General features: G+C 56.9%; 1 protein-coding gene and 1 long non-coding RNA gene across 4 annotated transcripts in view; one reads left to right on the top strand and one right to left on the bottom strand.

Moving 5' to 3' along the window:
* The window catches only part of COL27A1 (collagen type XXVII alpha 1 chain), a 129,001-nt gene extending 104,298 nt beyond the window's left edge, over nt 1–24,703 (top strand). For both annotated transcript variants that reach the window (XM_059657888.1, XM_059657887.1), the window contains exons 38-61: nt 2,306–2,359; nt 2,488–2,595; nt 3,608–3,661; nt 4,552–4,605; nt 8,473–8,529; nt 8,727–8,780; nt 9,300–9,353; nt 9,632–9,685; nt 10,091–10,144; nt 10,227–10,334; nt 10,792–10,899; nt 12,070–12,177; nt 13,890–13,943; nt 14,386–14,448; nt 14,813–14,866; nt 15,024–15,059; nt 15,176–15,193; nt 15,398–15,433; nt 15,774–15,800; nt 17,529–17,594; nt 18,472–18,640; nt 19,847–19,956; nt 21,191–21,409; nt 22,746–24,703. In XM_059657888.1, the coding sequence (XP_059513871.1) occupies nt 2,306–2,359; nt 2,488–2,595; nt 3,608–3,661; nt 4,552–4,605; nt 8,473–8,529; nt 8,727–8,780; nt 9,300–9,353; nt 9,632–9,685; nt 10,091–10,144; nt 10,227–10,334; nt 10,792–10,899; nt 12,070–12,177; nt 13,890–13,943; nt 14,386–14,448; nt 14,813–14,866; nt 15,024–15,059; nt 15,176–15,193; nt 15,398–15,433; nt 15,774–15,800; nt 17,529–17,594; nt 18,472–18,640; nt 19,847–19,956; nt 21,191–21,409; nt 22,746–22,892 (1,866 nt within the window). In that variant the 3' untranslated portion in view covers nt 22,893–24,703. The remainder of the gene's footprint in view (nt 1–2,305; nt 2,360–2,487; nt 2,596–3,607; nt 3,662–4,551; nt 4,606–8,472; nt 8,530–8,726; nt 8,781–9,299; nt 9,354–9,631; nt 9,686–10,090; nt 10,145–10,226; nt 10,335–10,791; nt 10,900–12,069; nt 12,178–13,889; nt 13,944–14,385; nt 14,449–14,812; nt 14,867–15,023; nt 15,060–15,175; nt 15,194–15,397; nt 15,434–15,773; nt 15,801–17,528; nt 17,595–18,471; nt 18,641–19,846; nt 19,957–21,190; nt 21,410–22,745) is intronic.
* Nucleotides 18,778–22,749, bottom strand: LOC132212350 (uncharacterized). 2 transcript variants are annotated; one of them, XR_009447704.1, is made up of 3 exons: nt 22,477–22,749; nt 19,855–21,751; nt 18,778–18,870 (listed from the first exon to the last, which is right to left on the bottom strand). It is a non-coding gene; the product is annotated as an uncharacterized LOC132212350 (long non-coding RNA). The 2 variants fall into 2 exon arrangements; XR_009447705.1 differs by having other exon boundaries at nt 19,870–21,751.
* Nucleotides 24,704–26,343: the final 1,640 nt, after the last annotated feature.

The following is a 26,343-nucleotide window of genomic DNA, read 5'->3' as shown; positions in this document are numbered from 1 at the left end:
CTGGGCCCAGGGACACCTAGAAACGGAGGGCTCACGTCTCATTTCTAACCTGGCCCTCGTCCCACTGAGCCTCAGTGTCTTTAGCTCTAAAATGGGATAAGTAATCCCTTCCTCTGAGCTCTATGTTGAGAATTGAATGAGATAAGAGGTGGAGTGTGGACACATTGCCTGGCCATGGTTGAGGCCATGACCATTGCTAGGATTTTACTACTAGAGGAGCAAGAGACCTGGGGTTTGTCAAGTCCATGGCTGTCTGACAGAAACAGAATACAAGCTACATGTGTGGTTTAAAATGATCTAATAGTCACATTTTTTAAAAGGTAAATAGAAACAGGTGAAATTGATGATGGTGACATTTTATTTAGCTCCAATATATCCCACATACAAACATTTCAACATGTAAACAATATAAAAATTATTAATAAGGTATTTTGCATTTTTGATACTGTGTCTTTGAAACCCAGTGTGTAGTTTATATGTATAGCACCTCTCAATTCAGATGCTAAATTATTATTGGGGAAAAAACTGGGTCTGTGTTTAGGTTTCATAAAATACAAAGTTGAAAATGTAGATTCATATCCCAAGTTGTTCCTAACATACTTAAAAGTTTTCCAGTAATTTAATTGCCCATTTTTTACATTTAAATTTAAGTTCATTAAAACTTAATCAGATTAAGGATTCAGTTCTTCAGTCACAGTAGCCCCATTTCAAGTTCTCAGTGCCATACATGGACAGGCAAGGCTAGTTCAAGACCTTCGTGGTAAAGGTGGGGAAACTGAGGCACAGAGAAGGGCAGGGGCTTGTCCAGGGTCACATGAAGACTCAAGCACTGGGATGCAGGGCCACTACTCCTCTGGCTTGAGGTCCCCAGAATGGTGTGGCTGGCACCTCCCTTTGGCACAAAGCTGTCTTCTCCAACACCTTTTGGCCACTTTGTGTCTTTGGAGCAGGCATTTGTCCCTTATTCTAAATCAAAGCTGGCCTACCTGTAAGATTCATTCTCGGGCCATCCTCAGGGCAGCTGCCGAAATCTGCACCGGGAACCAAGTCCCTCTAGTTTAGCCCAGGTGTATCCTTGTTCCTCTAGGATCCCCTCTTCCGACCCCTTGTCCATCACAATTAGTCCTTGCCTCCTCTGAGAAGGCAACTCCTATTCTGAGAGGGGACCATCACCTCCCTCATCCTACAACATGTGCCTCTGCTAATGCAGCCAAGGGGATCGAATCAAACCAGCTCTTCAGTGCCTGCCAAGAACATAGGTGTTCTTCAAAGTTCCCTGGGAGGGGTGGGCCTTCAAGGGACTTTCCTCTGAGGGCAGTTGGTGTCCTTTCCAAGCCAGAAGTGCTGTCTGCCTTACCCCCTATGTCCCAACCCAGTGTGGCCCAGGGTTGGGGCTCTCTTCTCCTTGTCTTGCTTTCTCATCTCTCTCACACTCATTCACCTTCCCCAGCCCTGCCTCGAACTGAGTTTCCTGTTAACTATGGGGACAAAGCCAGATTGCCCCCCCCCCCCGCCCCCCGCTTGAGGCAGCGCAGGAGAGAGTAGCATTTGGGGATGCCTTGGGGGGAAGAGGCAGCGTGGCCTATTAAAGGGGTATCCTGGGTGCCCCAGTGGAAGAGTGGGAAGGGCACCTGGCCTTCCTGGAACAGTGCCCTCCTGTGAGGAGCCCTTTGAGCCCTAGCTCCTGCGAGGGGGACCCTGGCAGTGGGATGTGACCTCAGGGCTTAGCAGAAGCGACACTCAGTATCTCAGAGAGGAGGGAGGGCCTACAGCATGTCTCCTGCCTGCCTGGTGTCACCAGCTGGCACCTGAGCCCTGGACAGGGAATCACGGCCCCGCCGTGGGTCAGCAGGGGCCCTGGGCAGGTGGCTTTCCCTTTGGGCACTTCGGCTGCCTCCTCTTTGGGAGGGAGTCTGAATCGGGCCTCAGGCTCGGGGTCGCTAGGCAGATGGAACAATTCATGGCACGTGGAGAGAGCTCAGTGCAGGGAGCAGTTTGCATTGGGACAGCCTGGGCCCCTAACAGAAACCATGACAACAGCCGTTTATCCATCACCGACTATGGACCAGGCGCCTTGTCAGCACAACACTGTGTCACCAGGTTGAATCCTCGGCTCTGTCCCCGCTTTGCAGACAAATACGCCAATCACAGGAAGTCAGGTCATGCTCAAGGTCATGTGGACGTGGAGTGCAGAATCAGCGGGGAACCCAGGCAGTCGGCCTCCAGAGCGAGTGCTGTGATGCTGCGTGGACCTGCCTAGTTGTCCCTCATTTCTCATCTTTTCCTCCTTTCCCTCCTCCCTCAGGGTCCTGAAGGAAAACCAGGGAAGCAAGGCCAGAAGGGCCGGACCGGGGCCAAGGTAAGATACCCCCATCTCCTCCTGCCATGACCCACCCGTGGCCCCCTCCCTCTCCCCCTCCCTCTCCCCACTTAACCCCCTCCTCCCACCAGAGGCCTGGTGACGCCCTGTCTCTCCTCCCGCTGCAGGGTGCCAAGGGCTACCAAGGACAGCTGGGTGAGATGGGAGCCCCTGGAGACCCCGGACCCCCTGGCACCCCAGGCCCTAAAGGGTCCCGGGGCAGCCTGGGACCAACGGTGAGAACTCTCGGGGTGGGGTGGGGTGGGGTGGGTGGTGTCAGTTATGGGCAGAGGGGCCAAGGGCAAAAAGGGAGGTCTCCCCACTCCAGCTGTCGGCTGAACCCCTGTTGTCTCAGCCACTCCCTTTGCATCACGGGTCCCTTTGGGGCCTGCAGAAGCTGGAAGAGCGCACACCACACCGTCTGACGGGTCCTGGCCTCCTGAAGCCCCGGATGAATGAGCCCTGTTCATCTTAATCTCATTAAACCAGGCTCTTGGGTGTGCTTTTCTTAAACAAGGAGATTCCCCCTGGTAACGGGATCGCGAGGATCAGGCGAAGCTGCTGGCTCTCTGGGCGGCTCTGACGCTGTCCCAGCCATCGCTGGCCCGGGGGTGACCACTGCAGCGGGAAGGAGACCCTAAGAGGGGCAAGGGGGGGTGGCAGACGAGGGTGACACACATCTCTGAGCTGCCAGTGTGTGGTCAGCAGCCGTGCTGGCCGGGGCACTTGCCCGTGTCCTGGTGGAAATGCTGCCACCAGGGCTGAGTTCAAGCTGCCAAGGTGACGTCCTGGAATGGGCGGTCGGGGCAGACGCGCAGGGCGCACTGTTAGCTAGTGTTCCCGCCACACAGACGCTAACCTCTGAGCCTAGGTAATAAACAGTAAAATGTAAACTAATTAGCGAGGAGGGAGTTTTGAATACCTGTTGCCGTTGTTTTACATATCACTGAACTGTAATTCATATAGTTTAATTTTTTATAACCCTTCTGCTCACAGAATTGGGGAAAATTGAGCCATCGGCTCTCAGGAACCCCTGGAGCTGGGAGAAGGAAGGTTCTGGGGGGAGGGGAGCCTCAGACAGAGGGGACAATGCCACTTGTTCCTCACCTTGACCTCCGGCCTGGGTTCTGGGTGAAATGTCAGTGCCAGGCTGCTGGGCTCAGCTGGCTGGAGCCCGGGGGGCAGAGCGAGCCCGAGTCCCTGCTGTGGGAGCCACACGCGTACCAACGCCGTCTCCTCCTTTCGTAGGGCGCTCCAGGACGGATGGGGGCCCAAGGAGAACCGGGACTGGCCGGTTACGATGTAAGGAAATCTCACCTCCCCCCTCTGCAACTCCACCTCCACCACCTCCCATCTGGGGGCCAGCCCTCGGGCCCTTGGAGAGTCCTAGACTCCCCTGCCCCAGGGAGCACCTGGGCCCACACACCAGGCGGGGACCATCGGCAGCCAGGTCGGGGGCGGGGGGCTGTGGACAGAGATCCTCCCTCTGCGCCCTCTCTGAGTCCTTCCTCTGATGGTGGGTGCCCGTGTACCTCGCCTCTGCGCTCTGTGGGAGGAAAGAGCCTTGGCCGGTTTTGCATCCAAGTTGGCATCCCCGGAGGCGGCTAAGCCAAACCCACATACACATCTGGGGCACCAGGCCCCGCGGCATAGGGCTTGCTCAGGGAGGGAATCGGAGGCTCGGGAGGTGAAGGTGTGTGCAAGGCCTGGTTTGTTCAGTTAGCGGTGGATCCTGTGTGTGTAAGAGGTCCCCAGGGAGGGGAGGAGGTGGGAGTAGAGCAGGAGACAGAGGAAAGGAGATGGAAACTGGAAGAGAGGGTGCTGGGGCCCACGGAGGAATCCATATGTGCGGTCTGACCACGGACTGGGCAAGCATTCTGCCCCTGCCCCAGAGGGCACACCGCTCTCCCACGGTCTCGTCCCAGGCCTGCTCCAGGGCACGGAGGTCGGAGTCCTCAACCATGCAAGCGGACCCACCCTTAGAGGCGTATCGGGGACCCACACGGCCAGTCTAGGGGCCAGGGCCCAGAGAGGCCCGGCTTGCTCAGCTGTCACACAGCAAGTTGGGGCAGAGCCAGGGCCCGGCTGCACAGCCCAGTGTCTCCATCTCCGAGTCCGTCCTTCATCCAGTCCCTCTGAGCCCTCCCACCCCCATGCTCTCACCTCATGCCTCGCCTTCTTGTTTCCTGCAGGGACACAAAGGCATCGCGGGACCCCTCGGGCCTCCGGGACCAAAGGGCGAAAAGGTGGGTGTTGGGTTGTGGGAAGCAGCTGCCCCCCGATACCGGGCCGGCAGGAGCAAGCCCCGGGCACTGTGGCTGGGACAGCAGGGACGTTCACAGCAGGCTCACCCCTGCTCACATCACGGCGGCCAGGAGGCAGGAGCCCTCAGACCTATGCCCCACACATGCACGGGGTATGGTCTCTGTGCCCGGCGCCAGAACAAAACAGACCCAGTCCCTGCCCTCCTGGGCTTTCGGTCCAGCAAATAGAGAGCAGTCACGCCATGACTAAGACTACGAATTCCCTCATCCCCATGCACAGGGGAGCTGGAGCCTTGCTGGGGAATGAGGTCGCCCGGCAGGAGCCAGGAGGGGGCTGGGGAGGGAGCGGAGGAGCACCAGCATTTGCTGACCACAGAGGAGCACACAAGGCGGAGGGGAGGCACGTCCATCCCCCCGCCCTTGGCTCCAGATGCCGGAAAGGAGAGGAGTTGTGCCCTAGCCGGTTTGGCTCAGTGGATAGAGTGTTGGCCCCTGGACTGAAGGGTCCTGAGTTCGATTCCCGTCAAGTGCACATACCTCAGTTGCAGGCTCAATTCCCAGCCCTGGTCAGGCACGGGCAGGAGGCAACCTGTCGATGTGTTTCTCTCACATTGATGTGTCTCTCTCCCTCCCTTCCATTCAATCTAAAAAAAAAATCAATGGGAAAAAATATCCTCAGGTGAGGATTAGAAAAAAAAAGGAGAGGAGTTGCTAGAAGGAACCTTGCTGGTCGTTGTGCCCTGCCCCACTGTGCAGGTGGGACCGCCAGAGGTCCAGGGCGTGGGGCCTGGGTCAGAACCCAAGGCAGCGCCACGCTGGCCCTGAGACCATCCTTGAGTCATATGGTAGCGGCTCTAGGTTCCTTCTTCCTTTCCTCCCTCCGCTCCCGATGGCTCAGCTGGAAGGTCCGCCTGCAGGCGGCCGCGCTGTCTCCTTGCCCCGCTGCCTCCTCGGCCCTCCTGCATTTTGTCGAGTCAGCTCCCCACTAACTACATCCCGCTGTGGGTGAATCACCCTGGCCCGGCTTGCTGGCCAGCTGGCCCATTCTCCTGCTTGGAGAAGAACAGATCTGCCATCAGAGTGAGCCACAGGCTCTGACATCACTTGGGAAACCGCAGAAAGTGCCTCTCGGTTCCCAGAGTCCCTCCTGGGCCCTCACAGTCTGGTGCAGGAGGAGCTAACACAGACCCCCAAAAAGGGGGGTACCTCTCTGCTCTGGGCCATCGACAGCCCCAGAAGTAGTCCCTACGGCTGCTGAGAGTGGAATCCAAATCCCGTAAGTCCACTGGGGCCTTGGGTGGGGCCCCTGGATTCCCTGAGCCTTGATTGCCTCATCTGTTAAGTGGGCGGGTACCTTGGGGAGGCTAAGCCAGACATCACCTATATGTCAGCCAGACGCATTTTCTGACTCGCGTGGTATGATTAGTTTGGTCATGCATTGGCCGGCAATGCAACAGGCATGCATGGATTTATAATGATTGATCTAGTGTGGGAGCTTCGGAATGATGCCCTAATGAGCTCAAAAATAAAAATAGTAACATCAATGAGTAGCCAACCACAGGCAGGGAGGGAAGAGAGAGCAGGGTCCTGGGGAGACCTGCCCTTCGAAGCATAAGAGCCAAGTACAGCTCTTTCCACAAGATTTCTCCCTAACCCTCGCCCTGACCTCCACCCGGAGGTATCAGAGTCCCACGTGACAGGTGGGGAAACCCGGTCTCCGAGACGCCCAGGGACCAGCTCCCGGTCAGAGGGGGGCGGCGGGACCAGGATTCAGACTCTGCCTCAGGCCAGACCCAGCTTCTCTCGCCAGAGGCAGATGCTTCCATGAGCCAAGATGCTGTTCACTGGGAAGTTCCCTGTGGGATCTGAATCTACGAAGGCAGTGGCAGAGGGGTTGGGTGATGGGATGAGACCCTAGGAAGAGGGAGAAGGATGGCAGGGGCTCCCCAGCTCTCTGCTCCTAAAAATGCATCCCCAGACCACAGCCTCAAGGGGGGTAGAGGGAGAGATCACTATAGCTGGCTTTTCGCCCACACCGCCCCTTGATTTCTGTGTGCCTTTGGCTAAGACCCTTCCTTCCCTGGGCCTCAGTTTCACCATCTGTAAAGTGGGGCAACAGTGGCAGCAGCATAGGGGTGGGCTCTATGACACAGTGTATGAGGCATAGCTCATAAAATGCCTGGCACACAGAACTCACTAGGTGAACGCAGCCCCTTCCCCCAGTCCCCTGTGCAGCTGCCTCCCTCCACAGCGGGACGAGCCCCAGGACAGAGCCATAGAGAGTGGACAGGGCGGAGAGGGAATCCCCACACCCCGGGCCACCCTCCTGGGTACAACTGGTTCCAGGCCTGGGGCCAGATCCCTCCTGCCTTCCATCTCTGCCCGCAGGAGCCACAGAGGCCCTGGGCCAAGGTGCAGCCACCGCCAGCCCCGGGGACTGATTCGTGCCTGGGATGGGCTCCAGCCCCAGGCCCAGCTCCCCTCTCTCCTGCCTCTCAGGCCTCCCCTTCAAATCCTGCTGACAGTGAGGGGGCTCAGAGGTGCCCTGACTTGAGTGCCCCACAGGAGGTGACCCCAGTGTTGTCTGCGGCTGGAACATTCTGAGGCCTGAGGTTGCTGTTCTGTGTACACCTTCCATGTCGCTGGCATGTGGCGTCCAGCCACCTGTCTGACAGGTGGACCAGGACCCAGTGTGGTCTTCTATGGCCCAAGGACCTCCTCTCTAAACTCTGCTTACATCTATGCCACTCATCATCCTGCTCTTATTATAATCAGCAACAGCAATCTTACAGCCATCGACTGAGCCCTACTGTGTGCGGTAGCGTGCTGACAGCTACATGAGCCCATCCTCCCTGGGCCCTCAGAGCAACGCTGCTAGGCATTGCAATCTCATTGACTGAGCCCTACTGTGTGCGGTAGCGTGCTGACAGCTACATGAGCCCTTCCTCCCTGGGCCTTCAGAGTAATGCTGCTAGGCATTGCAATCTCATTGACTGAGCCCTACTGTGTGCAGTAGCGTGCTGATAGCTAAATGAGCCTTTCCTCCCTGGGCCCTCAGAGCAACGCTGTTATGTGTTACAATCCCATTTGCAGACAGGACACTGTCTCATGGACAAAATCCCTAAGCTGGTCCTCTGCTGAGTGCCACCTGGGGCAGCCCAGGGCCTTCTCTGGGACCCCCACCGAGGGTAGGAGGTTCATCCTAAAGCTGGTTATTGGCCTCCTTCCTCCCAACAAAGGCTACAGAAAGGGACGCTACTATTGAGGACTGAGTCGCTCTGAGCAGCTCACATCACCTCTCTGTGCCTTCGTGTGCTCATCTGTAGAATGGGATAATAACACTAGTAGTGCCTGCTTCATAGGATTGCTGGGAGGACGCAGCGAGTGCCTGTTGGAATTACTGTCACTCCCTGCAGAGCATCATGCAAGGGTTTCTGCATCGTTTCACGAAATCCCACCCCCATGGGTATTTCTATGGCCCCTTCACCCCACACCCACTTCTCAGCTGGGAAGAGGAGCTCCAAGGTCCTGTGCAAGCAGGGTGTGACCACGAGCTCGGAGCTACCTGACCGCGAGGGAGCTCTCAGCCGGAGGCGCTGGCTGGGGGTGCTCAGGGGGGATGCTAACAAGCACTCTTGTGTGTGCCACAATCTTGTTCCACGCCCAGGGCTGGCTTTGACTGCACGCCTGCCCCTTCCCTCTCTGGCCTGTCTCCCACCTGTAACCCTAATAGGCTGGTCTCCATTTCTGAGGGAGACCCTTTCGGCCCCAGTGTGGGTGGAGTGTCTGGAATCGCCCAGACTCACCAAGAGCAGGTGGTTTGTCCTAAAGCTGCTTCTGTGTCCACAGGGGGAGCAGGGCGAGGACGGCAAGGCCGAGGGGCCCCCCGGGCCACCTGGAGATCCGGTAAGCGCCCCACCCCCCTCCAACTTTCATCCCCAGGACCAAGGCCAAGGTGGACCCCGGCCTCCTGCTGTGTGGGGAGGGGAGGCTCAGCAGGGGTGAGGCCGCTTGGAGCTCCGAAGAGGGCATGGCCAATGAAGCCCAGATCAGGCATCCCCTGCACCTGGTGGCCCATTTTTGCTCTTGTCCTTGTCATTCAGGGCCCTGTGGGTGATCGAGGAGACCGCGGGGAGCCAGGGGACCCTGGATACCCTGTAAGTATCGGCGCGCCCCCTGCTGGCTGCAGTGGGAGCGTTACAGGGGGTGTTCCTCGGCCCCAGGCCCCTCCCCTGGCACGTGCTATTGGGGATCAGAACAGCTTTCACCTGGACACAAGCCCTTCCTCCCACCAGGAGTGCCCAGGCTCAGAGCACAGGCCCCTGAAAGAGGGCTCGGGGCGTAAGGGCAGGGTCTGGCCCGAGACCTTTCTGAGGGAGCTAGAGGGGGCCGTGGGGGAGAAAGACCCCTCCCTGTGAGGGCCCCCGGCTCCCCAGCTGTGCCGGGACCCCCAGCAGCAGCAGGGGCAGCAGCAGGAGCCCAGCCGCGGAATGAACCAGTGAGCACTGGGCCCTTAGCAGCCTCTTCACCTCCCCTGCGTCCTGCCGCGGGGAGCTGAGGCTCAGCGGGACCCTGACATAGGCTAGGAAGAGCAAGGGCTCCCCGGGGCAACTCCAGGGCGAAAGTCCCCCCCCCCCCAGAATGGGCCCCCTCACTTGTCTCTCCTTGACTTCCAGGGACAGGAGGGTGTCCCCGGCCTCTGTGGAAATGCGGGCCAGCAGGGCCTTCCCGTGAGTGGTGTTTCCTGCCCTGTCCCCCCTCCTGCCCTGGGCGGGTGGAGCCGCTATGGGGGAAATTAAAGAATGGGCCTTTTAAAGCTTAAAGGGACCCTCCCTGCAGGAGGGCCTGGGGCAGCCCATTCTGGTTTCTCCTGCCCTGATCCTGGGGGCACCCCCAGAGCCTGCACCCCCAAACCCCTCCCCACCCCTCCCCCTCCAGGCGGAGACTGGCCACCCTCCCCGGGAGAGAATCCTGGGGCTGCCTTGCGTCATCTCACCTTGGTTTGCAGGGGCATCCGGGACCCCGGGGGCGACCGGGACCCAAAGGATCGAAAGGGGAAGAGGTAAGAGGGCTGGGTGTCCACGGGGGAGACTGGGGCCCTGGGAACGGAAGAGTCTGGCCCAAGCACACAGCAAGGAGGAGGCAGGGCCGTAAGGGCCACAGCAAAGGGAGGGAACCGGCGGGGGGGGGGGGGGGGGGGGGGAGGCGGCTCAGGCTCCCACCAGCAAGCTGCCAAGGCCCAGAGCCCCTGCAGCGGGGACCAGCGAGAGACAGGCCCAGAGCAGGGTCCAAGGCCAGCTCTGCCCCTGGGCCTCCAGGCCAGGCACTTGGGCCCATTTGCAGATTCAGATGCTGAGGTCCGAGAGTGGAGGGGCTGGGCCCATGATCCTCTCAGGGCCCTGCTTCCAGAGCTCCTGGGGTTCTGCACCTCCAGGCAACCTCCATCAGGTGCCCCTTGGTTTTTCAGGGACCAAAGGGAAAGCAAGGCAAGGCCGGGGCACCAGGACGGAGGGGGATCCAGGTGAGTGATCCACAGCCTCGCCTCTCCCCCCCACCGCCCTTCCCTCCCCAGAAACCCTCAAACGCTTCTTGTGTACCCACAGGGCCTGCAGGGGCTGCCGGGGCCCCGGGGCGTGGTGGGGAGACAGGGCCCTGAAGGTGTCGCTGGACCAGATGGGCTTCCAGGCAGGGATGGTCAACCAGGACAGCAGGTGAGCAGGACTTGGGCATCTCCATTTGAGATGAGGTGTGTGTAGGGTGGGGTGGGGGGAGGGAATGCTGTCATAGGCCATGGCCATGGAGCAGGAGGAGCAGGGCAGAACCCACATACCCAGAAGTTCCCCGTGTGAGCAATTGCCTCATCCCTTGAGACCTGGGAGTGTGGCCTTCCTGACACCTCTCCTCCATGCCAGCACCCAGAAGACATCCCCTGCCCAGTGGATGAGCTTCTGGCCTTTAAGATCCCTCCCCTTCCCTACGCTGAAGTCCTCAGTTCCTCTAGCCCTCTGCTCCAGACATGTTCACACAGAGGGGGTGTGACCTCCATGCTGGAGTTTGACCTCCCTGCCTCCAGCTCCGCCTTGAGTCCCCCCAGGCTTTGAGCCACTCGGCCTCCTTGGCTGCCTCTCCTGAAACATGAGGGATCTTCCTTGCCCTCTTTCTTTCCAGGGGGAGCAAGGAGCTGATGGGACTCCTGGCCCCATGGGTCCTGCTGGGAAGAGAGGAAACCCAGGTGTGGCCGGCTTGCCTGGAGCACAGGGACCCCCAGGATTCAAGGTCAGGCACTTACTAACACACTTACCCCCCCTTCACCCTTTCTGCCGTGGTTCTAACTATAACGATTTTGACTAAAATGCCGACATGAGGCACTCACTCATGTCCCAGGGCCTGGGTGAGAATGGAGTGCACATTGCCGACCTTTCCCAGGGGCTCCTGTCCAAGTTTCCACCTAACCTAAAGGGTAGTGTGTTCAGGCAGCTATAAACACTGCCCTCTCCCTGGCCCTGGTCCTTTAACTCAGCGGTTCTCAACCTGTGGGTCGCAACCCCTTTGGGGGTCGAACCACCCTTTCACAGGGGTCGCCTAAGACCATCAGAAAACACATATATAATTACATATTGTTTTTGTGGTTAATCACTATGCTTTCATTATGTTCAATTTGTAACAATGAAAATACATCCTGCATATCAGATATTTACATTACGATTTATAACAGTAGCAAAATTACAGTTATGAAGTAGCAACGAAAATAATTTTATGGTTGGGGGTCACCACTATGTGAGGAACTGCATTAAAGTGTGCAGCATTAGGAAGGTTGAGAACCACTGCTTTCACTGGTTGTTGAGTTGTCCATGGGCGCCCTCTTGTGGGCCTTTGTAGAACAATCGATGTTGTTTGCCACTGGGACCCTCCTCTAAGGCATCTTTTTAAAAAGCTTCCTTAAGGGATTGGGGGACATTGGCAGGGTCTGAGAGGAGCCCTGAGTCAGTATGAGCCCAGGGCTAGATAGGAAGGAAGACTGCGATGAGTGAGTCAGGCATGGCTCTCGCCCTTCCTGAGCTCAAGGTTTAGTTGGGGAGAGAGGACAGCAGGCAGGGGGAGTGGGGGCCTTGGCCCAGGGAGGGTTTAAAGGAGAGGAGGGAGGTGGTTTTCAGGCAGGAGGAGAGTGTGAGTGCAGGTGTGCGGGTGGGACCTGCATGGTCTGTTGGGAAGACACAATAAAGAGGAGAGGCCTGTGGAGAGTGAGGGGAGCGCCAGAGTCAAGAGGCTGACTTTCCCCTTAAGGAGGCTGGAGTTCTGCGGCCCCGCCCCGGCCACAGGTGAGCCCCACCATTCTGAGGTCTCCGCTGACCCTGTGGAGTCACTGTGCTGTCTCCTAGGTTCCCCCTCCCCCTCCCCTGGAACCCTTTCCCCTTGTGACTGCTCATTTTGGTCTGTTTCCTAAAGGGTGAAAGCGGACTACCTGGGCAGCTGGGTCCCCCCGGAAAGCGGGGGACAGAGGGCGGAACAGGTCTTCCTGGGAACCAGGGGGAGCCTGGATCCAAAGGCCAGCCGGTGAGTGAACCCCAGGAAATACACATGTTCGCTCGCTCACCTGCACACACAAATACCGACGCTCACACGTGCACACACACAGACCCAGGAGCCACCTGCCTGCTCTGTGACGGGGGAGAGCAGCACGCTGTCTGGGTCCCAGCTGCCACTCTCCTCCCTGAGCGGAGGGGGTGGGAGGAGGCTGAGAGATGAGATCTGAGTGGTCCCTTCAGAATGAGGAGAGATGGATCACAACCAGATAAAGAGCCTAAAACCCAGGAAAGAAATTGAACCCGTCATTTAAAAGCTTCCCTCAAAGAAAACCCTGGGCTCAGGTGACTTCACTGGTGAGTTCTAGTAAACACTGATGGAAGAGATGATACCAAGTCTACATAAACTCTTCCCAAAAGAGGAATACTTCCCAGTGCGTTCTGGGAGGCTAACGTTACCCTGATGTCAGATAAGAAATTACAAAGAAAGAAAGCTACAGACCAGTATACCTCGTAAATAGATACAAAAATTCTCCATACAATTAAAAAACGTTTATTAATTATTTTTAGGGAGAGCGTGAGAGTTACATTGATTTATGGTTCCACTTGTTTATGCATTCAGTGGTTGATTCTTGTATGTGGCCTGACCCTGGTGATCAAACCTGCAACCTAGGCCACCCAGCCCGGGCATCTCAATACAATTGTAGAGAAGTGAATCTAAGATTATATAAAAAGAATAGTGCACAATCCATAAAAGGAAATTTTATCAATTTGACTTCATTAAAACTTTTGCCCCTCAACGGCCACTATTTAGAGAACATACAGGCCACGTACTAAGAGGAGCACAAATCATATGTCTGATAAAGGATTTATATCTCGAATATATAAAGAACTCTCAAAACTCAATAAAACGGAAAGAAGCAGGTCAATTAAAAAGCTGGGCAAAATGTTTGAATACGTATATTAAAAGAGATACGCATATGGCAAAAAAGTACCCTATGGGAAAAAAGATCAATATTATTAATCAGGCAAATGCTCGTTAAAACCACAATGAGATACTACTACACACCTGTGAGAATGGTGAACATTTTAAAAGACTGACCATGCCAAGTGGTGGCAAGGCTGTGGAGCAACTGGAACTCTCATAGGAATGTAAATGGGGAAAACGGCTTTGGGAAACAGTTGGGCAATCTCTTTAAAAGCTAAGCAGACACCTACCAGATACTCCAGGCCTCTGGAATCGTTCCCACCTGACCTGGAGCCGGTGCATTCCCCAACATAATGGCTGTGTGACTTTGAACCAAGTGCTTGCCCTCTCTGAGCCAGGCTGGTGTGGGACATGCATGTATGACGGTGCACGCACAGTGCCTGGCACAGAGCAGGCCCCCAGCGACTGGGGTCCTTTTAGGGGATCATTCCTTGTATGGGTTGGGAATGGCCTGTGGGTCCTTCCGTTCTCTTCCTGGAAGGCCTGGGACAGGAGTTGCTGGGTGTTCTGGAGAGTTCCCCGTGGAATCCCTGAGCTGGCCTCCGCTTTCTCATCTGACAGAGGGCACAGGCTCTTCCCCCCGGGAACCCAGGTTGACCTGGTTCCTAGTTTGTGAACTGTTCATACGCACCTGGTCATCTCACGATAGAGTGGCTGATGCCCCTGGGAAAAGGCAGGCCCAGGGGTCCCGGCTGACTGGCTAGGCACCCTTGTCCTGGCCCCCCTCATGCCATCTCATCCTGTTCTCCCCACAGGGTGACTCTGGCCAGATGGGCTTCCCAGGAATGGCTGGCCTCTTCGGACCCAAGGTACAGAATCCCACTCCACACTGTTCCTGTTGGGGTCCCGTCCATCTACCTACTCGTTCATTTATTCTGCCAACAAGCTTTTCTCGAGCACTTACACGGCCAGAACCAAGCATGCACATCTTGTCCCAGGGACTCATATCCCAGCCAACCTGGGTTCTGAGCCCAGTTCCACCATTTACCAGCCAGTCACTTGGTCTCCCCAAGCCTCAGTTTCCTCATCTGAAAAATAGGCATAATAACAGTAGAGAGTTGTTGTAATAATTAAGTAAGACCAGAGATATACACCACACAGCCCTGAGCCTGCACACCGGTGCCTGCTTCATAATTGTGAACTTTGTTACTTTGATAGAGAGGCCAAAGGTTGGCCAGACCCCAGGGGTTGGGGAAGCTGCTGGGGCCCCTGAGTGGCCACTGGACACAGACAGACTTCTTTCTCCCTCAGGGCCCCCCTGGAGACATCGGCTTCAAAGGCATCCAGGGGCCTCGGGGGCCTCCTGGCTTGATGGTGAGTCCCCTCCCTCTCTGTCCCAGCAGGGAGAGTGGCCCCCGGTCTAAGGCTGGCCAGCCATCAGCTGGACTCCTTCAGTCTTAAGCCCCTCTGCCCACAGCCTTCCTTTCCACCTCTGCACCTTTACCTATGCCGTTCCTGCCAGCTGGGCTGCCACCCTCCCCGCTTTCACCCGCTCCCCTCACCCCACTTGTGTAGCCCACCCCAAGGAACGTGGCTCAGGAGGTGCATGGCCTGGCCTTTGTCCAAGGAAGTCTCCATTCTGTTCCCTTGGGACACGCACAGTGCCCTTTACCCTCCTGTCATGTGACTATTCCCCGGTCCCTGGGACAAGGACACACAAGCCTTTCTCTCTCTTTAGGGAAAAGAAGGCATCATCGGTCCCCTTGGGATCTTGGGACCTTCAGGACGCCCGGTATGTGCAGGAGGTTGGCCAAAGACTGCTGGTTCCCCTTGCCTTCCTGCTTCCAGATTGTCTCTGTTACCCGGGGCTAGCTTGGGCCTCGGTTTGCCCATCTGGGAAATGGGGCTTTCCTCTGAGCCCTCTCTCATGGGGCCATTGTTTATTGCAGGGTCCGAAGGGCGACAAAGGCAGCCAAGGGAACATGGTGAGTGGATGGGCTGGGGGCTGGGCTACAGGGATGGGGGCTGGGAGATTTCCAGGGATGTGAGCATGGCTCAGCCAGGTCTCCTAACTCTCTCTCCCACTTCTCTCTCCATCCAGGGATTGCAAGGTCCGAGGGTGAGTGGGCTGGGGTGTGTGGGCCGCTGGGTGGGGGAGTGGGACTGGGCAGGCACTCTGGGTTCCTGGGCCCCAGTCATCCCATCTGTACCATCGATGCCAGGGTCACCATTGTCCCTGGGTCTTAGGCCGGCTCCAGGAGCCCCGGGTGGGGAAAGATGGAAGGCATTTGACCAGGGCCTCACTGTTCTCCTCTTCCTCCAGGGTCCTCCCGGCCCCAGAGGGCGACCAGGCCCACCGGTAGGTAACTGCGTGCTCGGTGCCCATTGGACTCTGGGACCGGGGATGGGGTTCTTTTGAAGGAGACCCAAGGATTTGGTGGCAGGCGCTTGTCTTGGTTATGATTTCGTAAGACTCATGAGCTTCTTGTACTGCACAGACTCTAGGGGAGAACAGACCAGTCTGTGGGGCCAGGCCTCCAGGGGAGTGTAGACAAGCCCGGTGGGGCCAGGCCTCCGGGGGAGTGTAGGCCAGCCCGGTGGGTCCTCTCATGCCCTGACAGCCCCTATAATCTCCTGACAGTCCCCAGAATCTAGCCCCGAGTCCCTGTCAAATGCTGACCCGGCCTCTTCTTTTGCAGGGTCCTCCAGGGAGACCTATCCACTTTGTAAGTCAGAGCGCATTCTCTTTTGTCTTCCTGGGTAAGGCCTGGGGAAGGGTGGGCTGGCAGCTGACCCGGTTCTGGCCACAGTGGCTGGAACCCTAAGCTGGGCCTGGGGATGCCTGTGTCCTTTGGTCATTCCTTATTGGACCCTGGGCCCTGAAGCCACAGAGGCAGGAAACCCAGACTTTAGCAGGGATGTGGCACTGACTGTGACCCCAAGAAGGCACTCCAGCCACCGGCTCCTGGGTCCTGGTGGTCCACTTGGTACAGATCGGCTGATTGCTGAGGATTCTCCTATATCAGATTCTGAGTCCCAAGAGAGAGCAGGTCGGGGGCCCTGTGTGCCTCTCTGGTGGGGACTCGGTCTGTCTGAAAGCTTGACCCCCTCCCAAACCCTCTCATGAGTCCTTCTTTTACCGCTGCGCCGAGTGACTGTTAGATTCGGGCCCTGACAGGACCAGGAAGGGGCCCAGGGGAAAGACTGACTGGAGCAGAACCCTGGGGCCCCGAGCCACTAGGAGTCTCTGATCTTTCTCACCTCAGCTTCTCCTTGGCCTCTCCCTGGACCTTCGCTAATCCGTCTCATCAATAGGAAGTCAGAGTACAGAGATCCAGGAAAACCACTTCCCTCAAACAAAATGAGAGGATTTTGGATTTTTTTAATACTTTTAATCAATTGAATGCTTGTTATTTGCCAGGCACCATTAGTTAGAAGTGCTTTTCATATATTAACTCATTTATTCCTCTCAACACTTCATTATTAGTGTTCTTATCATGCCCATTTCCAAGATGAGAGAACTGAGGCAGAGAGGTTAAGCAACTTGCCCTAGATTATACAGTTGATAAGTAGCAAGGCTGGGATTTGAACTTGAGAAGTACTAGCTCCAGAGTCCCTGCACCGGACCCCAATCCTGGGCGCCAGATTCTGCCCCTCGCTGTTTTCACAGCAAGATGGCAGCTGTGCTTCTGGCAAGCCCGGGCGAGTGTCAGACATCCAAGTGTATGTTAGACAATTACCGTGCGAGCCAACGGAGAAACCAGGGGCTGTGGGGACACAGAGGAAGGGGTGGAAGCATTAGGAAAGCGTTCCCACTGCAGCTGACATCTGTAGGGTGAGGGTAGGGCAGGACTGCTGACATTGGGACTAGATGACTCTTTGCTGGAGTGGCTGTCCTGGGCATTGAATGATGTTTAGCAGCATCCTTGGCTTCTACTCACTAGATGCCAGTAACACCCTCCACCCTCCAGTTGTGGCAGCCAAAACTGTCTCCAGGTGTTGTCACTAGGGGGCATCATCGCCCCTGGCTGAGAACCAATGGAATAGGAGGGAGCCAGATGGAGCATTGGAGGGAGGAAGAGTATTCCAGGGATGGGAGCAGCATGTGCAAAGGTCCTGTGGCTAGATAAAGCATGGCATTTAGGGCTTAGAAGTATGGTTAGTGTGTTGTGCACAGAATAGACGTGGGAGAGAGGCGGGCCAGAGGCCACAGCACTCAGGCCGGGTCTTGTAATCATGCTGAGGAGTTTGGACTTAATCCTGAGGGCGATGAGCTACAAAGTGCCTCAAGGAAGGGCGTGGAAGGGCCAGACTCTGTTTGCATGGGGAGGAAGGAGAGTTCCACGGAGGGCCTGTCCCTTAGCCAGGACCTTGCTGGGAGGGAGGGTGGGGTGGAGAGCGGGCGCTCAGACCCTGGGGGTCCAGGATGCACACCCCGTCTTCTCCCTGCACAGCAACAAGATGACCTTGGGGCAGCTTTCCAGGCGTGGATGGACACTAATGGAGCACTGAGAGCAGAGGTACCGCAGGAGCCCTGCCACGTGGGATCCTTTCCCGGGGGAAACGGAAATAATGTGTGGCCCTTGCCCCACCCACGTGGCCTGCACCGAGCCCTTCACAGCCCCGGCGGGCATCTCGAAACCACAGGTGGGGGTGGGGGGGGCGTGGCTGAGGCTGGGAGTAGCTGGCGACACAGCCACGGTCACACAGCCAGTCCCGGAGCCCTTTTTCCTCCCGAGCCCTCGCGGGGTGTCGGCGTTCTTGCTGGCCCAGCGCCCACAGCAGCTTCCCACGGCTCAGGCCACAGTCTGCCCGGAGCAGGAAGCTCGCGGCCATCCCGCAGGGCCCAGCCAAGCCCCCGGCCTGGGGTCATCTCCACTCCGGGATTCCGGGCTGAGAAGGCGCTCGGTGCCCTCTAGTGAGACCCCCGTCAGGAGTGCCCCTGCTGTCTTGCCTCCTTCCCAATGGGGGACTCACCCCCCGCCCGCCAGCTCAGACCTCCTACATGCATTTCCATTTGTCCTACTCTCTGGGGGCTCACAATCCAGGGCAAAGGGCAGCATGGATGAGCCCATTATTTTCCTTCCATGGGGGGTACGAGGGTCAGGGGAAGGACCTCCACCAACCCCTTCTGGAAGGATTTGGGGCCATTCCGCAGCGTTCTGCACACCTGGCTGCCTTGCTCATGGACACCTGCCCACCGCTCCTCTCGAGCCTCTAAGCCCCCATGGCAGCACTTACCCGCCCCCCCCCCCCAGTCCATCCCTGGACCCCAATTTCTTTATCTAAGTAGAGTAGACCCAACGCCTGCTCCAGCCATGCCCCTGGGGCTGTGGAGGCTCTGACCTCGGGCTGAGCCAGGACCTCAAGGGGCTGATGGCTCTCTCCTCACGGCAGGTTTCCAGCCATCCGGACCGGCTGGTGCTGGACCAGGGAGGGGAGATCTTTAAAACCTTACACTACCTCAGCCACCTCATCCAGAGCATTAAGACGCCCCTGGGCACCAAAGAGAACCCCGCCCGGGTCTGCCGGGACCTCATGGACTGCGAGCAGAAGATGGCAGATGGTACGGGGGCCTGTGGTCTGAGGAGAGCACTTCCTGCCCCGGGCGGGGCGGGGTGGGACGGGCAGAGGGGACCCAGGGGGAGCAGGGCCGAGTTTCTGTCCTCAGAGAGATGGCACATGGCCAGTCACTTACTCAACCAGCAGTCGCCGAGCCCCGGTGCCAGGCCTTGTGCTTCAGAAGGACCTCGGGGTGAAGTGGGTCCCCCGAGGCGGGTCCCATCCTTCCGGAGCCTACAGGTGTCAAGCAGGGACCGTCATGTCAGCGGGAGGCCAGAGCCTTGGCAGGAAAAGCCCCGAGCGGCCGGGACAGGCCGGGACAGGAGGGGGCTCCGCACCTCATCCGATTCCCTTCTGTCTGTGAGCTAATGTGGCCCCTGGAAGGACCATGGCTTTGGAGGCAGACAGACCTGATTCGAATGTAGGCCCTGTGAGCTGGGCAGCCACCGCCCCGCCCTGAGCACCCTTCTATTCGCTGCCTGAGAAGGCGGCCAGTGGCCGGGTGTCCCACTCTTTCGCTGCGACACCTGTGGCTCCCTCAGACGCTCAGTGGCGGAACCTAGTGCCAGCAGAAGGGGTGGGGGCAGGTGCAGAGGGGTGGGGGCAGATGCAGAGGGGTGGGGTCAGATGCAGAGGGGGTGGGGGCAGGTGCAGAGGGGTGGGGGCAGGTGCAGAGGGGGTGGAAGTGCAGAGGGGGTGGGGGCAGGTGCAGAGGGTGTGGAAGTGCAGAGGGGGTGGGGGCAGGTGCAGAGGGGGTAGGGTAGGTGCAGAGGGGGTGGAGAGCCATCAGCTCCTTGAAGTCCTGGCTCAGCCCGAGGTCTGAGCCTCCACAGCTCCAAGTTCTCAATACTTGGGGGACATCTAGGGGTCCTCCAGCCAACTGAGGAGGATCACTCGCCTCCATGGAGAAACCGTTCCACTCCATCATCCCTCAATCTCTTGGGCAAGTGGCTCAGCCTCTCTGCCTTCATGTCCCCGATGGAAAGTGGACACTTCTCAGTAGCCACAGGCCTCGTGCTCAGCTGGGTGCCCCTCCAGGGCCTCTGCTCAGAGATCTGTGGCTCACGAATCCCTTTTCTGCTCCCCCGTTCCTGACTTCATATCTGAGTGGAGCTCAGGGGTCACAAGGTGGGGGGGAGGGGCCCACCTCAGAACCAAGCCCTGGGCTCCTTCCCACACACATACACCACCACCCCATTGCTCCCTGCAGGCACCTACTGGGTGGATCCGAACCTTGGCTGCTCGTCCGACACCATCGAAGTCTCCTGCAACTTCACGCATGGTGGACAGACGTGTCTCAAGCCCATCACAGCCTCCAAGGTACCCGTCGGCTCCCGCCCCCGACTGGCTGCCCGGCCTTGGGGAAGTCATCTCCCATTTCTGAACGTCAGTTCCTTCACCTATAAGTTGAGGGTGAATTGTTTTAAATCCAAACCCCTTGGACTTGTCTGATGCCAACGGTTCTCTCTTCAAGTAGGACTTTTTGCCTAATACCTAAAGCAGCGTCGTTAGCCAAGCTGGCCTGGCCTGGAGAACCATGAGCCATCAGCACAAAACAAGTCAGGGTGCGGCTCCCCGGCGACAGCCGCCAGGACTGTGCGTGCAAATATTAAATGAATGTTCGCTGCCCGCTTACCAGGTGCCCATCTCTGGGCTGAGAATTTTAGGTGGCTCAGGGCAACTCAACAATAAGCCAAGGAGGGCAGTGGCCGTGTGACCACTCCCCCACCCAGAGTTGGAGAGTCTTCAGGAGCCAGCTGGTCAACCAGTTGAGTCCCTGCCATGTGCCAGGTGCTGGGATGCAACACGAAACACGGCAGCCTCGCCACTAGCCCCACAGCCGGAGCTCCCGGTCCAGCAGGCCCTTTCCCCTCTGACTGTGACGTGGCAGAGGGGTGAGGCCGGAGTTGGCCCCTGGGTTGGCCGCGGGACTGCCCCTCGGAGTCTCCACCCCATGGGGAACAATGAGCCTCTGTGGGGTGCTGATCAGAGATGGCGCCTTTGAAGTGCGTGGGGTCAAAACTTACGTCAGGTGCTCGCATTACGGACACACAGACCCAGCTGTCAGCCCTCACACTAGAACCACTGAGGCCGTAAATCCTGTCCTGTTGTCTGTGGTCAGGTCTGGCGTTTCTACCCCATCCCACCCCTCAGGGATATGGAGACGTAGGGTAGGAAGGGCGCTGCTCATTTCCTCTTTACTCTGAGAGCCTCTCAATCTTGGGCAAGATCCTCTTCCTCTCTGGGCCTCTGGGTCCCAGCTCAGCTCCAAAGACCCCCGTCCCCTACAATGGAGAGGGGAGTGGGTAAGATTGTATCGGGCCCTTCACAGCTCCGACTCTGGCTTTGGTTCTTTCTTTCCCTTCCTTGCTGCTCCCTGGCCCTGGACCAGCTCACACAGACCTCAATTTCCCTGTCTCTTAAGTGGGCACACATCTGGGAGCATGGTTGGGAAATGTTACCAGGAAAGCTTACCCCTGAGAGCTGACCTTCTGAGAGCTGTGGGCATCCCAGCCAGACCCGCCCCTGCCCCACGGCTGTGTCTCCTCCCCAGGTCGAGTTTGCCGTCAGCCGGGTCCAGATGAATTTTCTGCACCTGCTAAGCTCTGAGGTGACACAGCATATCACCATCCACTGCCTGAACATGACCGTGTGGCAGGAGGGCCCCGGGCAGGCCCCAGCCAAGCGGGCAGTTCGCTTCCGGGCCTGGAACGGGCAGATCTTTGAAGCTGGGGGTCAGTTCAGGCCTGAAGTGTCCATGGATGGCTGCAAGGTAACGCGGAGCCCCCACAGGGCCCTCACGCACAGACCAGTGGGAGACCATGTTTTTATTATAAAATTGTGTATAACAATTTTATACTGGACTATATTAGTATGCTACATATAATTTTTACATTTGTAATAATTTTATTGCGACAGCTTTATAAAATTGCTGTTACTCACCTTCCTCTCTGGGAACCTTCTGAGGGAAGATCTGGGCTGGTAAAAACTTTATGGGCTGGTAGATATGGTACTTACTTGCAAGGTTGCTTATAGGAGGATGGACTTCTACTCTCTGCCCCCATCCTGACCGGGCTAATTTTTTCTCTTAACATTTTTGGTTATTTTCAAATGCCTAAAACAGAGTAGGTTGTTAGGGAAGAGAGAGATATAAAGTCAAACAAACCAGTGTCACAAGATTAATCAAAACTGGTAATGAGCGTGTTGGTTTCCCCACATCCTCACTAACATCTATAATAATAAAAGCGTAATATGCAAATTGACCAAATGGCCGAACAGCAGAACGACCGTCCAGACAACCACGCTATGACACCCACTGGCGCCAGGCCAGCCAAGGCAGGTGCGATGCAATTCATCGGGGGCCTGTCCATCACCCCATGATCACCCAGCAGAGGGAGGCCCAGGCCACCAGCCGGCAGAGCAATCAATGGCGGGGGAAGGGGGAGGGGACTCTACAATCCCACCAAAGAGGGACGCCCAGGCCACCGACCGTTGGGCTGCGGCAAGTGACAGGGCCTCCCTCTGCTGGGTGTGATCCATCAAGGAGCCCCAGCTGGGTGGGCAGGGCCTACCTCTTTGGGGTGATCTATCATGGGGCTCCCGGACTGTGACAGGGTGCAGGCCAGGAGCCCTCGGGGGATGGCCAACTGACGTGCTCGCCAGCCATGAGCCCGGCTCAAGGGGCACATTGACCGCCAGGGGCCAGCTCCTACATTGAGCCTCTGCCCCCTGGTGGTCAGTGCGCATCATAGCAAATGGTCGTTTCTTTGTTCGGTCGATTTGCATATTAGCCTTTTATTATATAGGAGGATATATAAATCCAAAGCCTTAGAAACATACCTATCTTCTGATCCAGCAACTCTGCTTCTAGCATTTGTTCTGTGGAAATAAGTACAAATGTGCACAAACGTTGAGTACAGTGACAGTCATTACAGCATTGCTCATAAGCATAACAGTAGCAGGAGCCATCTAAATGGACCAGTCCGGGTGGGTGCTCTGGGGAAGTACCATGTGGCCATCAGAAACCGCGAGGAGAGATGCCGGGAATCACGTGAGATGGACGAAGAGGCCCGTGGTGGATGTGTGTCCTCTTTTCCTTCTGCCCTCAGGTCCAGGATGGCCGCTGGCAGCAGACGCTCTTCACCTTCCGGACCCAGGACCCCCAGCAGCTGCCCATTGTCAGTGTGGACAACCTCCCTCCTGCCTCATCAGGGAAGCAGTACCGCCTGGAAGTTGGACCTGCGTGCTTCCTCTGACCTCTGACCTCCTGGCTCCTCTAGGCCTGGAGGGGAGGGAAGAGGAGTAGGAGGAGGCAAAGGGAGGGTACTTAGGGGCAGGTGGGCCCAGGAGAGGCAGGTCCCCTGCCCGAGGATCCTAGGGCGGGCCCCAGATGTTGTCTGCCCAGGAGAAGGGGCTGGGGGGTAACAGGGAGTGGGGTGACCCCAGCACAGCTCCAAAGACCAACCAAAGAGCCAGCCTGAGCCAACTGGGCCTGTCTCCCAGCTCCGCGGCCACCCCTCCCTCCCCAGCTTCCTGCCCAAGCAAGAGCCCCACGTTCCAGCCAGCTTGAGGGAAGGGGGCAGCTGGTCCCCGCCAGGGAGCTTCGATGTGCAATATTAGAGAGGAGACATGAAAAAAGGAGAAAAGGAAAGAAAGAACTATATATATTTTATTTAAACAAACACAAAGGAGGTGCGTTACTATTCTTTTCACCTGGGAAAGAGGTGAGAGGGTGAGAGAGAGCAGCCGGGGGTGGGAAGCCGAGGGAGGGGAGACCCTCCCCTCAGGGCTGGGGGCGCCCACGTTTGCTACCTCCCACTGTGGAATCGCTGGTGCTCGCAATCGTCTCTTAGTGTATGTGATTTTTTTTTTTTTTTTTACGAAAAAAACAAACAAACCCTATTTAAGATTCTAAAGGTGCTACCATTTTTGCCACAGACTCTGAAGAAACGTTTTGATGTGGGCTCTCCTCCACATTTTTCTCTCTCCTCCAAAGGACAAAGTTTGGGGAACTTTTAAATTCTCCTAGCATCACCCATGTGCTCATCCGTAATCTGCTAAGGAGGGGGGAAGAAGAAAGGGGAAGAAAAAAAAAAAGCAAAAGCAAAAAAAAACACCACACACACACACACACACACACACACACACCCCTGCCAGAAACAGAAGTAGTGAGATTTGCCTTTTAACTTACAGACTTTGAAACGTTTGTCCTCTAAAGCAGGGGTGGCCTGAGCATGAAGGATTCTGACCTAACCCTTCATGGTCCCAGAGGAGAGTTGGGCCAAGGATGCACGCGGAGGATGCGATGTAGACGGGAGGGTCCTGGGAGAAGGCCTTGACCTTGAAGAAACGGTTACAGGAGCAACGGTGGGTAGGCTGGCCTTGGAGGTGGAAGAGAAACATGGAACCATCTCCTGAAGCCACATACCACCCACTAAGGTCCTCCCTCCCAGGAGCCTGTCCTTTTCAAGACACAGCCATCACTCTTGCTTTTTTAGTCATTAAATCCCATAGGAACACAGCGTCAGTAGCTCCCCGTGTACACGTGGGCCGAGGAGAAGGAACACCTACGGGAACCTTGGGGTGCGGCATGATAGGGATACTCAGTGCCACCTGAATCGCCTACATCCGCGAACCAGCCAGCACCCGGGGCGGATCCTGAGGTTATTCTAACTGAGGAATTATTGTTATAGAAGGGGAAATGTTATGTGAAAGTCTATTTGTCTTTCTCTCTCCCAAGTTGTGTCTCTTGGGGAATTGGATTTGATTTGCATTATTTAATACCTCACTCTGGCCCCCCCTCCCCACTGGTCCCGTCCCAGCCTGCATCCCCGGCCCCGCCCGGAGGCCTCCCGTGGAAGGGCATTCCGCAGCCGCCGGGCCTCGCTCAGCTCCGTTCCCGTTCCCCACGCTGCCAGTCTCGGCCTGGCCCCTGTCTCGTCCGTGGGTTTTTCTGCTGTCCCCGTTTATGTCTCTGTCCACATGTCAGTGTTAAAAACCCCGTGGGTCCCGTCTCTCCTTTTCCCTTCTGGATTTTAAATAAATATTTAAAACTGAGGCAATGGAATGACTAATCTGTGGCCGTGTACTTCTTTGAAAAGCCCGGGGAAGGTGTGTGGCAGGGCTGGAGGGTGGGGGGAAGGTCCTCAGGGGGCACCCTGCTTCTGCCGCTTCCCCCAGTGGAGGGGGGCCAGGGCGAGAGCTATGGGGCCTTAGCGGGAGGGCTGGCGCCCGGAGTGAGAGAGCTCGGTTTCTTAGGGTGAGCGTAACACTCCCCCAAACCTGGTAGCTTCACACGGCAGGAACGCATTCCCCCCGGGGCTGGAGGCTGGAAGTTTGAAATGAAAGGACTGGCAGGGCCACCCAGCTTCTGGTGGCCCCAGGCATGTCAGCGCCTCCATCCCCATCCCCACAGCCACCAGACAGCCTCTCTCTATTCACACCTTGGTAGAAGGGCAGCAGTCCTCTGGGATGAGGGCCCACCTGGTCTTACCTGGATTCCTTCGGCAAAGGCCCGATTCCCCGGGGAGGCCACATTCACGGGTAACGTAGTTAGGATTCCGACACATCTTTTTGGGAGACACAGTTCACCCTGCAACATACAGGGAGGAGGGGTGCTGCGTTTAACATGAGCAATTCCTCCTTTTATTTTTGAATCTAGTACAACCACGCAGAACATAAAACTCACCATTAATGATACTCCGGACACTCACAATGCTGTGCAGTCACCACGCTGGGACACACCTATCCCTGTTGGGCCCCATGTGCCCTGACCGGTTCAGAGTTTTCTTCCTTCGCGTGTTTCTCCTTCTCCGGGACCTGGGAGGGAACATACTTTTCAATGCTTATTTAGGAGAAAGAACAAATTACAAGCAGTTGAGTTCTATGTGGGATTTTATGTTTTAAAAACTAGCGATAGCCCTAGCTGGTTTGGCTCAGTGGATAGAGCATCGGCCTGCAGAATAAAAGGTCCCGGGTTCAATTCCAATCAAGGGCACATGCCAGGGTTGTGGGCTCGATCCCCAGTAGGGGGCGTGCAGGAGGCAGCCGATCAACGATTCTCTCATCATTGATGTTTCCATCTCTGCCTCTCCCTTCCTCTCTGAAATCAATAAAAATATATTTTAAAAAACCAACAACAACCTAGCTGTAAGTTTCCAGGTCATCCGTTTACTTGCAGGGGGGTCTTCTTACCCTCCTCACCCGCGTCCTTCCCCCAGGCAGTGAGCACTGGGAGCTGCTCCGTGGCTCCTCCATGGCTCCGAGAGTACCATCCCCGAAGCCCAGGATTCCTGGTCCGGAAGGGCGGAAGGGCGTGGAGACTCCCACATGCAGGTGCACCCTCCCGTTGTGCAGAGAGGGCAACAGACCCCAGAGCAGGGCCTGGAGTCGCCTGGTGAAGTCAAGGCAAAGCTGCAATTCAAGCCCACGAGGGCTGATGGCGCTGTTGAGTGCCTTAGCCCGGTGGTTCTTGCATTGGCCACACCAGCAGCACCTGGGTGCCTGTTGCCTCTTTTCAGCCGCTTCCCAACCCTCCTGAGTCACAAACCCTGAGGGTAGGGGCAGCGATCTGAAAGCTTCCCTGGAGGTTCGCGTCCCAAACATCACGGCCCTGCCCTGTTTCCTGAATCTGGAAAATGCTTTTCCAACATCGGGGGGGGGGGGGGGGGGACATACTTGAAAATGAGATAACAATATTTTCATTTC

This window comes from Myotis daubentonii, chromosome 11 (genome assembly GCF_963259705.1).
Source record: "Myotis daubentonii chromosome 11, mMyoDau2.1, whole genome shotgun sequence".
Lineage (NCBI taxonomy): Eukaryota > Metazoa > Chordata > Mammalia > Chiroptera > Vespertilionidae > Myotis > Myotis daubentonii.
Note: the sequence above shows the minus strand (reverse complement) of the source record. Positions and strands in the feature narration are given on the sequence as shown.